The following is a 13,661-nucleotide window of genomic DNA, read 5'->3' as shown; positions in this document are numbered from 1 at the left end:
AAGAAAATTGTAATTTTCTTGATAAAAACATCTGTTAGTGTTACTTCTGTACATATAATTTCTAACCTACTACTTCATTTTATTAAAATAAAAAATAGTACTGTAGATGGAATGTACTACATTGAAGCACACGTACGTAGGGCTAGGCTAGCTGGCCTAAGTTGCTAGTGTGACGACCAACAAAGTGCTGCTGCTGTGTGTGTGTGTTACTGTTTGTGAATCTGATGGTGTACATACATTGGTTTGTGGCTGCCTATACAGTATTATATTATTAAAATTCTAGGACTATTATTATTATTACAATGACGTTCAGTACTACTATTAATATTTATTATTATATTTACAGTGAGTATAGTATTAGGCCTCTAGTATAGCCTAGTATGTATAAATTTGTCACTCGTGCAAAGAAGCTGCTCACGTTTTGTGGTTGCTGTCACGCATCAGTGAGTATCGGTGGCTTACCGAAGAGTCGATTGAGTCCGAAACGAACCGATGGAGGAACTCTCGTACGGAAAAAAAAATCGCGTCCTGCCAGGTATATAAAATATACCAAATTGACTATTGAGAATTCTCAACTATTACCACTGTACGACGAAGTTTACTGGTATATTCAAATAGGCTGATTTCCTTGTTAACTTAAGGGGTTCATTCATTTAATTACTGAATTCTGATTGGCATGGTAGTAGGCCCTAAAGGAAACTTACTGGAATCCTATTGGATGGTAAGGTGGTAGTAGGACCATTTCCATCCCATTGCAGTAATAAATAAAGTTGAGCCACCTGCGACCATTACAGTGTCTTACCATGCTAATGTAGAAGTGGGGAAATGTTATGCTTACTACTGTTTCTTTCTTAATAATTTAGTACAATTATTAAGAATAAAGAATACACTTAACAATATAACAAATAACATTAATGTACGATGTTACAAGTTTAACACTGTTCTCAACTATAGTCATTTTGGTATACTTGAGAACATTGATAAAGAATAGGATAAACTTAACAATATACAACAAATAAAATTAATGTATGATCCCGTTTAACACTGTTCTCAACTATAGTCATTTTGGTATACTTGAGCACAGTGCAGTGATAAAGAATAGGATAAACTTAATAAAATACAACAAATAACATTAATGTACGATACCGTTTAACACTGTTCTCAACTATAGTCATTTTGGTATACTTGTCCAAGTCATATTCATCTAAAAGATAAATGCTGAGTAAACGGGACTAGTGGTCCTACTCTAACATCTGGACGACTAAGGAGGTACCCCAGTATAATCCCACTAAGTGACTACCAGGAGCAATCCGCCGTTTTCTCACAAATACAGTATCGAATTTCACTATAATATTAATAAATCGTAATTGAGTTACACTCAGATTTAAAAGATGAGGCTGAGTAAACGGGACCAGTGGTCATACTCTAACTTTTACTGGACGACTAAGGAGGTACCCTAGTATAATCCCAACAAGTGACTCTCCCAGGAGCAATCCGCCGTTTTCTCACAAATACAGTATCAAATTTCACTATATATAAAAAAACGTAATTGAGTTACACTCAGATTTAAAAGATAAGCCGAGTAAAAACGGGACCAGCGCTCCTACTACCCTAGTATAATCCCACCAAAGTGACTCCCAGGAGCAATCCGCCGTTTTCTCACAAATATTTATTTTCTAATACCATAAAAACCATAAGTAAGACATGGCTTGACACAGGCCTTCAATCATCGATTATGTTTTTAATCCCCAGCAGGACTCTGGACACAGAGTGGTTTCAGTCACGTGGTTTTAAAATACTATGCTGCCCTCAACGTTTATATTTAGTTAGACTGTACGCCAATTTTTGTCCTTACGCCAATGTTTGTTGTCCTTACGGCAATGTTTGTCCTTACGGCAATTTTTGTCCATACGCCAATTTTTGTCCTTACGCCAATTTTTGTCCTTACGCCAATTTAACCATACGGCAATTTGTTCATATGGCAATGTGTGTGTGTGTGTCCGTACAGCAATATTTGTTTGTCACTCGAGGAATTATGTCTTTAACGCCATTAGTTTGCCTTACGGGAGCGGAATTGTTCGTACGGCAACGTTTGTCTATTTTGGCCCTAATGGCCGCCCATATTTTTTAACTGCGCAGGTCACTGAGCATCGCCAAGTTATAGTGACTTCCGGTTCGCTTTTCACTTCGCGGCAAGCATTTTGCATGGGAATACCCTTACAAATCTGCTGCAATTTCTACCATCCGGGTTAAATTATATCTTTCTATATTTGGAAATTGTTACTCCTAATATGGAAGATTATTCCCGCCACAAAATTTTGGTATAAATAGCCCAGGAAATGACGACAGAGCTTATTGAAGAAAAAAGTGCAGACGGAGGTGTTCGTTGAGGTATATGGGCGGCCATTAGGGCCAAAATAAACAAACGTTGCCGAACGAACAATTCCGCTCCCGTAAGGCAAACTAATGGCGTTAAAGACATAATTCCTCGAGTGACAAACAAATATTGCCGTACGGACACACAAACACATTGCCATATGAACAAATTGCCGTATGGTTAAATTGGCGTAAGGACAAAAATTGGCGTAAGGACACAAATTGGCGTAAGGACAAAAATTGCCGTAAAGACAACAATTGCCGAAAGGACAAAATTGCCGAAAGGACAAAAATTGGCGTAAGGACAAATTGGCGTACAGTCTAACTAAATCTAAACGTTGAGGGCACATGGTATTTTAAAGCCACGTGACTGAAACCACTCTGTGTCCAGTCCTGCCAGGTATATAAAATATACCAAATTGACTATTGAGAATTCTCAACTATTACCACAGTACGACTGTACGACGAAGTCTACTGGTATATTCGGATAGGCTGATTTCCTTGTTAACTTGAGGGGTTCATTCATTTAATTACTGAATTCTGATTGACATGGTAGTAGGCCCTAAAGGAAATTTACTGGAATCCTATTGGATGGTAAGGTGGTAGTAGGACCATGTCCATCCTATTGCAGTAATAAATAAAGTTGAGCCACCTGCGACCATTACAATGTCCTACCATGCTAATGTAGGAGTGGGGAAATGTTATGCTTACTACTGTTTCTTTCTTAATAATTTAGTACAATTATTAAGAATAAAGAATACACTTAACAATATAACAAATAACATTAATGTACGATGTAGTTTAACACTGTTCTCAACTGTAGTCATTTTGGTATACTTGAGAACATTGATAAAGAATAGGATAAACTTAACAATATACAACAAATAACATTAATGTACGATCCCGTTTAACACTGTTCTCAACTGTAGTCATTTTGGTATACTTGAGAACATTGATAAAGAATAGGATAAACTTAACAATATACAACAAATAACATTAATGTACGATCCCGTTTAACACTGTTCTCAACTATAGTCATTTTGGTATACTTGAGAACATTGATAAAGAATAGGATAAACTTAACAATATACAACAAATAACATTAATGTACGATCCCGTTTAAAACTGTTCTCAACTATAGTCATTTTGGTATACTTGAGCACAGTGATAAAGAATAGGATAAACTTAATAAAATACAACAAATAACATTAATGTACGATACCGTTTAACACTGTTCTCAACTATAGTCATGTTGGTATACTTGTCCAAGTCATATTCATCTAAAAGATAAATGCTGAGTAAACGGGACTAGTGGTCCTACTCTAACATCTGGACGACTAAGGAGGTACCCCAGTATAATCCCACTAAGTGACTACCAGGAGCAATCCGCCGTTTTCTCACAAATACAGTATCGAATTTCACTATAATATTAATAAATCGTAATTGAGTTACACTCAGATTTAAAAGATGAGGGCTGAGTAAACGGGACCAGTGGTCATACTCTAACTTTTACTGGACGACTAAGGAGGTACCCTAGTATAATCCCACCAAGTGACTCCCAGGAACAATCCGCCGTTTTGTCACAAATACAGTATAAAATTCCACTATATATAAAAAATCGTAATTGAGTTACATGACTCAGATTTAAAAGATAAATGCTGAGTAAACGGGACCAGCAGTTCCACTCTAACTTATACTAGACTAAGGAGGTACCCTAGTATAATCCCACCAAGCATGGATTAAGGAATATTATTCTTTTCTTTAATTCATGCACCAAGTAACTCCCAGGAGCAATCCGCCGTTTTCTCACAAATACAGTATCAAATTTCACTATATATAAAAAAACGTAATTGAGTTATTACACTCAGATTTAAAAGATAAATTCCGAGTAAAAATGGGACCAGCGGTCCTACTCTAACTTAGCCTATACTGGACGACTAAAGAGGTACCCTAGTATAATCCCATCAAAGTGACTCCGAGGAGCAATCCGCCGTTTTCTCACAAATATTTATTTTCTAATACCATAAAAACCATAAGTAAGACATAGCTTGACACAGGCCTTCAATGATCGATTATGTTTTTAATCCCCAGCAGGACTGGACACAGAGTGGTTTCAGTCACGTGGTTTTAAAATACTATGCTACCCTCAACGTTTATATTTAGTTAGACTGTACGCCAATTTTTGTCCTTACGCCAATTTTTGTCCTTACGGCAATTTTGTCCTTACGGCAATTTTTGTCCTTACGCCAATTTCTGTCCTTACGCCAATTTTTGTCCTTACGCCAATTTAACCATACGGCAATTTGTTCATATGGCAATGTGTGTGTGTGTGTCCGTACGGCAATATTTGTTTGTCACTCGAGGAATTATGTCTTTAACGCCATTAGTTTGCCTTACGGGAGCGGAATTGTTCGTACGGCAAAGTTTGTCTATTTTGGCCCTAATGGCCGCCCATAGTTACTACCATATTTGGGAATATCACACCTTTTTTGTCAAACTAGTTTGATAGTGTAGACAGAGCTTAAGAACTTTTAGGAGCAGAGTTGTAAGTAAGTGGAAATATCCTTGTTCTTGCATAAGAAAGGGAGAATTAAAACACTTGTTTATATCTATAAGAGCATCTATATGTGGAGTTGTAGGTTGGTGTTTCTGTTGTGACACAATATCTACAAATAGATAAAACTCTATTTACTAGTCGTTCAGCCACATCATTTTAAAGTAATTTTCCATAGAATTCACACTCGTATAAGCATTTACATGTATGTATATATTTCAATAATATTTTATTTATTTTTCAGGTTATCGTAATCATTTATTTAATGGTGACTCGACACGAGATGTTCCAAGTTCATGTTGGCGGTTATCAACTAACTGTCCGTTCGTACTGGTTTTATTAATCACAATACATTGGCTTTGCTCATGATATTTATTATAGTTTTATAATCTATTATTTATTTAATATGTGAGTATTCTAAGTGTGAATGTGATTTTATGTTTATTTTTGTATATCTTTTGTGTGTGAACAAATGTAGTGAAGTGGATATTTTAGCAGGTACTTACAGGACAGACAGACAGACAAACAGATAGACACATGGCATGTTCCTACAAATAGAAGTAGTAATCATAATACATGGTAATACAGGCATGATGAAGATATAAAACTTCTTTTATATAAAATATGTCTGTTCTTTATTGACTAGTCTATTCAATGTTTGTGTTCTGTGATGTGACTACATAGGCCTACAACATGTATTTACCAATGTATCTCCACTTTAATCTCCTATTGGTCTTGCATAATGTTAATAATCTTGAGTTAGAGATATCCATGACAACCAATATTATCCGTGAATGTTGTATCATCCATTAATGTCTCTCAGTTCAGGTGTACAAGTATTGTATATACAGTACCCACAGGCCATATGCATAGATATACTTATAATGGTTGTATTTGACCTATTTATATTATGAACTATAATTTACTCTGAAGTTTATTAACCTACAGTATAGAAAATGCATTAATATAATTCGGTGCACTAAAGCTTGGTTCCCACTTTAACACAACGTAAGCGCAACGCAAGTGAATGACCAATGACAATCAACCATTCAAATTAGCCATCACTTGTGATTGGTCAAATTACTTGCGTTTTGCTTACATCATTGTGTTATGTCCAACCAAACTTAACTCACAAATTTTAAAATTTAGAATATCATAAAATAACAGTAAAATTTTCGTGTTCAAAATATATTTTTAGAAAAACGTTTTAACATTGATGCCAAATTATCTTTGTAATGGATTTGAATTTATATATTTTTGGATGAAATATAAATTTAAAAGCAATATAAATTCCCATAAATAAATGTTTTATTATTATGAATAAAAACATAAAAAAGTATATTTTACAAATGATACTTGAATATTTTATATACCGTAAATTAAATTACAAATAATTTATCATGAAGTCTGCTTTGTGGGTGAAATGCTGAGAGGTCTGTAGTATATCAACAATTAAGCTTGTTACTGTTTTTTTATTTAGTTTTCAGAATGTTATGTCATACATTGTTTGCTGTTGTTTATTATCTTATATGCAGTAAATAATGCATGCATATTAACATCTGATAAAATAAGTTTGGGTGTTTATTTATTATGTAATTCTGAATTACATAATAGAACCATGTGACTTACCATTTTACTGTATATATTTTGTTTGTACAAATTATGCCCGTATCTGAAATTGTGTTTGTTGCTATGCATTCAAAATCAATATAATGACATAACCTTAATGGCGCTTACTGGGTTTAAACATGTATTACCGGGTTAAAACTTGTATTATTGGATTTAAACTTATGTAACCAAGTTTAAACATGTGTATACCGGGTTTAAGCTTGTATTACTGGGTTTAAACTTGTATGGTACTAAGTTAAATCAGTTAAAACTTTTAACAGGTTTAAAATTCTATTACCAGTTTTAAACTTGTATTACCGAGTTTAAACTTGTATTACTTGGTTTAAACTTGTATTACTTGGTTTAAACTTGTATTACTTGGTTTAAACTTGTATTACTGGTTTAAACTTGTATTACTTGGATTAAACTTGTATTACTTGGTTTAAACTTGTATTACTGGGTTTAAAGCTGTATTACTGGGTTTAAAGCTGTATTACTGGGTTTAAACTTGTATTACCAGGTTTAAACTTGTATTACCAGGTTTAAACAATGTATATATTGTATAGAAAGGCAAGATTAAGGATAAATACTCTGTAATGTGAATATATCCACTGTATAGACTTGTACATTATATATTATTAATAGAATAGAGATATAGTTTTAACCAGTTGATTTGCTAAGTATTAGTGTATATACGTTTATTATAACTTTAGCAGCATTAATATTGCGTCTGTTTATATAAGAAAGTTGTTGATGCAATAACAATTTGAGACTAAAAGCGGGTAATATGAAAGGTCAAAGTTTACAGTGTATTTTGTGGTTTAAGTTTTTGTAGTATGATGATAATGTCATTGATTCCGAAGAATATTTTAATATTTGACAAAAAAAAAAGTTTTGAACATTCTTAAGTTTGTTGCAATGTTGATTGTTTAGAAAAAGACAAAAGTGAAATGAAAACATTTAAATTGTAAATTTTTAGGCCTGTATTGGTAACTTTTATAGATAATTGAAATTCAAATTCAGTTCAATTTTATTTATATTTATACACAAACATGATATTTATTGTGAAACTAATTTATAGACAAAACAGACATGACAATTGTTAAAAAAGAGAATGAAAATTAAGATTTATGTGATGGGTAGAACAGGTTGTGGAGAATGTCTAAGATATAGTATAGAAAATGAAAAAAAAACACAGTATTACATTAATTCATTGATTTGTTATTTCATCACGTCCCAAATTTGTTATTTGATTAAGTTGGTGTTGTTCATAAATTAGTATTATGTTTCATTTATAGTTTGATTAATAATTATGATTATCCCTTATACAGCAAGATGATCAGTGTCTTCCAGCCAAGAGAGGGCGCTCATTGGTGCCATATTAGGTGCTGCTATAGCTGTTTTTGTTCTTTTTCATTTATTCATAGTTTCATAATTTATTTGTTTAAATTATTGAAGTCGAATTACTTAAGCTCTGTGTATACACTATCAAACATGTGACAAAAAAAATGTGATGTGCCCATATATGGATATGATGATGTCATATTACTACCATATTTGGGCACATCAGACTCTTTTTTGTGGGGGTGGGGGTGTTACTGCTGTCTAATCTTATAGACATTACAATCTGTTATTGAAGTCCACATATGTTTGTTTAAGCAGATGCTTATTCTCAGCCTTAGTCATAGATTGAATTGATAATTGGTTATTATACTTCTAATTAGCTTGGAGCAAGATAGTGTTCAAACCCACTCAGATAGATATCGACCATAAATTATATTATTAGGATTTGTAAGTTGACAAATGATGGTTCTTACAATATACAATAGCAATGAAAATTTAGCCAGTTTGTATCAACACCATAAAGCTTGGTTCCCACTAGAGACGCGAGGACGTAACAACGCAGCGTAAAGCTTGGTTCCCACTAGAGACGCGAGGACGTAACAACGCAGCGTAAAGCTTGGTTCCCACTAGAGACGCGAGGACGTAACAACGCAGCGTAAGTGATTTGACCAATCACGATGATTATTTGAACTGTTGCTTATCATTGGTCAACACGATTGTGTTGCGTCTACGTTCTTGCGTTGAATCTACGTTCTTAAGTTGCGTCTCTAGTGTTAACCAAGGTTAAGAGTTAATAACGCAGCGGCATTCATGCTTTAGTTTATTATAAAAAAAGTAATTAAGTACACTAAATTACACTAAATGCCGGTGCGTCAACATTTAAACGCATACTACAATGGGTATTAAACGCGTTTCAAAAAATGCAATTATGTTATCTTAACAACGCTAAACGCAGCCTATTGCATTACTAATCATGGATGCAGAATTCTCCATATCGTCGCGTTACGAGTTGACGCATAATAAGAAAAGTAAACTGGTTTATTAAACGTGAAACCTATTTTACTGTAATTTTGAAAAAGGTCCGTATAATTAATTATGTAAGTGGTTCAATATTATTATGATTTTTGATTTATTCACGATTTGATATGGCATTAATACCCATTATTCGGATCGTATTCTATATAATCATTGTACAAAACAAGTATATAATGTGCGTTGTAATCATGATACAGTAATAATGATATGGGAAGTGATAACAAGGCAAATTTTTAGGTTAATGGTTAGTAGCCTAATGATATAGATGAGTAGGCCTACGTGCATATCCCCCAGTTGTGATAAATATAATATTCATGAGTATTTATGAATATTTATGATGTATGCCTAACTATGTATCAATATACAAATATTAATTGTAATGTGACTTGTACAAATAATTGGTGGTGCTGCAAAATATGACCTAATATAATTTTAAGTATAAGTTTAAGTAATACTTTAAAATTAAGATCGGTATTTGGTTTATGGGTGGGAGGGGAAATCTTAACGTCATGTGGTACACATCCATTTTGTGTGTGGCCGGCCTAACTGGATAAACACTAAGGCGTGACTGGAACTTGGAAGGCTAATGAAAATACTGTATTATTAAATTGAAATATTGATTGACATTATAACCGCTTAAAATAAAAAATGCTGTGAATTTAAGTTATAGAAATTCCTTGTTTTTATGTACCGAGAACGTTTTATATTGTTGGTCTACATCACACTAATACCAGTCCAAATGCGTTGAAAATCACCAATGCATCGCTCTTGGCTAAATCTGGGATACGTTACGTTCACACTGGGATCGATCCGATGGCTTGATACAATTTCGGGAAACTGAACGTGCGTTAATTTCAGAGCTCGGATTCGGTCCGATGGCTAGAGAAAACTACGGGTTATACGTTATTTCTATTAACTACATTAAACACCAATAATACAGTTTCACGAGTGTTTCTCCTTACCGCAACGGGCTCAAATAAAGAACGTATACCGACCTATACGTATAATTCGCTCGGGTAAAAGTAAAAATGACGATCGAGCCAAATACTCGCAAGGTTGATGAACTGAGTTACATTTTATGGAATCTCAACGGTGTTTTTATGGCTTTTGCTTGCGGCGTCATTGTTTTTGTTCTTCTCAGCACTAATCTACAGTATTTAGTGGAAATGCTAACGTTGCCGTTTTCCATTATGATAATTACTTACGGATCTTGTTTTATTAGTGCTAAATTGGTGCTGTAGTAGTGGACCGAATCGAAAATCTATCGGGATAACATCTTCAAAGATTCAAACACGCGCGCGGCGACTCAGCTCTTCGTCTTCAATCAGGTGCATTACCTCCTTTTTGGCACCTGCCATCTTCCTCCCCTTTTCCCCTATCAGACTCAGCTCTTCGTCTTCAACCAGGTGCATCATTACCTCCTTTTTTGCACCTGACATCTTCCCTTTCCCCTATCAGACTCAGCGCTTCGTCTTCAACTAGGTTCATCCTCCGTTTTGGCCCCTGATATTTTCCACCCCTTTCCCCACACACAGGTGAATAATTCGTAACATAACTCGTCTGCTGCCAATACTCAAGAAACTCATGATATTAATGTGTTATTGATTGGATCTTGAATACATTAAATTGACAATGGTACACCACGCAATATCCCAACGCTTTCGTGTTGCAATGATTGTATTATGTTTGTTCGTTATATTACAATGAAAAATACAATTGAAATTAAAATACTGTCCAACTCCCAAAATAAGGTAGCCCAAGCAATGCATTTATTATTTATAATTTAAACCCTTAATATGAATATTCTTTATAACAATGTAGGGATGTTCTATATTTTACCAACACGTCTATTGAGAACATTTTGTTAAAGCTCTTTCTACAACACTATCAAACTTTATGTGACAAAAGAATATGATGTGCCCATATGGACATGGTGATGTCACATCACATCACTGCCATATTTAAGCATATCACTAACTTGGACACATCACACTTTTTTTGTCAAACTAGTTTGATAGTGTAGGCAGAGAGCTTTAGAATCATTTATGAATTCAACAACATATTTTAAGCGATCGATTATAATTAGAGTGAGCTAGCTAACTTTAAACGACCACAAAACGATAATAAAAGTTGAAATTAATTGGAGATGTGCTCTTCACAAACGACGTTTTGCAAACGATAATTTCGCTTAAATTACCACGTGTATAACGTCACAAATTACCATAATGAGAATTTTCGTATCATAACGACTTCATGTTTTGAGAAAAAAATATTAGAAAGTGTATTTTGTTTCATTGATGAGGTTAATTCGGTTTGTTCCTTCCAGCAGTGATTCACTTTGACCTAATCTTAAATACATAGTAATGCTATGTTGAGAAAATTATTTTTAAAGATGTATTGTCCCTTGAAACACAAAAAATGAAGGTCAAAATATTCTAAATATAAATTGGCCATATCAAAATAATATTAAAGTTATTCACTTTAAGTCGAAAATTCGAGCCAAAAGCAACAATTTTACATAATTAACAGGTAAATTAGTTTGATTACATTTCGTCTGGAAAATCGTCGCGAGCGAAAGTAAACAAAGATGTCAATCCACGAGTACGCATTTAGGATTGTTTACAACTCGTCACTGTTGAGAAGGTATTTTCACACAGATCGTGAGGAAGTTTTATGATGCATATACAGAGTAGCCAAACAAGCGCGTTTCATTATGGGATATGTTTTGATCGAAAACTTTGACTGGAAGACAAAGTTATTTTTTTAACAAAAAACGTCTGTATTTCAGTTAAATGTTTTTTTTTTTCAAATAATTTTTGGTAATAGTTAATAACTATTATGATAGATCAAAATGACCCACTTTTTTTCGAAATGTGTTATTTTTTATTTTTTTGTAATATAGTCAAAGGGAAAATACATCTTTAAATATTGCAGCACATAAGTTATTAAAATATTATATTTGTGACGAAAAGAAAAATTTAACGATTTTAGCCATCACATAGCAGAATAAATAATCATAAACATTGAGGAAGCTCTCTGTGGCCACTAATACGTCGCGTATGCCTATTATGGTGACGTAAGATGGTGCGTGCACGCGCGGGTAACGCAACTTCTCTTCGTGAGTCTGCTATAAGCAGTGACGCATTGTGTAGCACTGTACCGTCCGTAGATGGTATATTCTTAGCACACGTACGTAAATATTTGTTTTAAAAGGTTGAAATTGATTGTATATAATAATAAGCAACTGTGGCTGATCTGTACTGCAGCAGAATGTTATGTACTGCAGCAACACGTGACACAGTGCGGTCAATAGTGATACGAATACGGTCCAGCATTTGAAAACACAGCAGTCAAACAATCAATACATGCTTCAGTACATTCATCACTTGGTAAATCTTTTTGTATATCTTTCGTATTTGGGGAATCAAAGACTAATGCTTTACCGGTAAAATACATAAGACATATCAAAAAGGCCGCAAAACTCGTCTGACAAATGAGAGAGAAAATAAGGTCAAACAACGACCCGTTGTTTAGAATGTCAACGTAAAACGTACATCCAATTTGTACCATCCAATTACCTTGTAATAGCAGTAAAATACATCTTAGCCATGGTAGTTTTCCTACAATCCTGAATGTAGCAAATGTAACTGAGATATCTTTTAACATGTCCATTAGTATAGCTGCGGCACTAAGTACGATAATTATCACTAAAACATTATGCATTCGTACTTCTATCCTGTCGTTTGTATAAAATAAAAACTTTCTGAACAGGTACAGTTCATTTAGAAACGTTGCGAGCAGACATGATCGCACAAACCAAGACATCACTACGCCAGAATTGGCGGCACTTCCCTGGTACAATCTCGCAAGTCCGTATAAAAATGACGTCATGAATAATCCGCGCGTACACCAATCTTCGTCATCATCTACGCCGTTATTGATTGGTGAAGCGTCTTTTGACGTTTTGTGCGCGGTTATTTCTATTTTATACGATGGGAACGAGAATTCTTTGATAGATAGGCATATTAAAGCAGCGAGGCAGAATATTCCTTCCACCCGCGGCCATATCGATGTCTGATGACTAGGCGCATGGATGATAGTCAAGTGTGCTTGTTGCCTTTTCAAACTGGCAACAATATTCTCAAATTTATGATTAGTGTAGCCGATAATCCATGTTAGTGCCAGCGTATCTAAAAGCAACCCTAGTGTAATGTAATTCGCAGTTTGATGATGGTCGCCGGATGCCATCGAACTCTGACACCGTATACCAAATAAAGGTCTTTGACACTTAGCTGGTAACTCAAGTTAATACTTAAGCAGGTACCCGTTGCTCCTCAATAAATATACGGGTAGGCAATCTGGAAGAATAGAACAATTTGTATTACTGTACTGATAACATTATTCAAATGCACAATTACATTTTTGTAACAGCTTCTTTCTAGTGGGTGGCTAACCCACAAGAAACGTAATTGTTTGTCGCTCTTGTTGTACGGAATGTCTTTACATAAATTACTTAACTGTATACAATATGCCAGCCCTAACAATAAGGAAGGAAACAGATATGGTGAAATGCATAGCATATTTACAGTCCTAATTTTAAATACTTTTTTACACAAACTTAGTAGGATGTGTTTGCTTTAATTTTTGGTCAACCCTTTTATTATTATTTTTTATAGATGAAAATATTTAAATCACTCACGAAGCGTGACGCCGGATTACAAAATGTTAGCGCCAAAAAGTATTA

General features: G+C 34.3%; 1 protein-coding gene across 2 annotated transcripts in view; it reads left to right on the top strand.

The window, feature by feature from the left end:
* LOC140050454 (anosmin-1-like) overlaps nucleotides 1-9,580 on the top strand; it is a 44,122-nt gene extending 34,542 nt beyond the window's left edge. For both annotated transcript variants that reach the window (XM_072095641.1, XM_072095640.1), the window contains one exon: nucleotides 5,175-9,580. In XM_072095641.1, the coding sequence (XP_071951742.1) occupies nucleotides 5,175-5,299 (125 nt within the window). In that variant the 3' untranslated portion in view covers nucleotides 5,300-9,580. The remainder of the gene's footprint in view (nucleotides 1-5,174) is intronic.
* Nucleotides 9,581-13,661: the final 4,081 nt, after the last annotated feature.

This window comes from Antedon mediterranea, chromosome 5, assembly GCF_964355755.1.
Source record: "Antedon mediterranea chromosome 5, ecAntMedi1.1, whole genome shotgun sequence".
Taxonomy (NCBI): domain Eukaryota; kingdom Metazoa; phylum Echinodermata; class Crinoidea; order Comatulida; family Antedonidae; genus Antedon; species Antedon mediterranea.
Note: the sequence above shows the minus strand (reverse complement) of the source record. Positions and strands in the feature narration are given on the sequence as shown.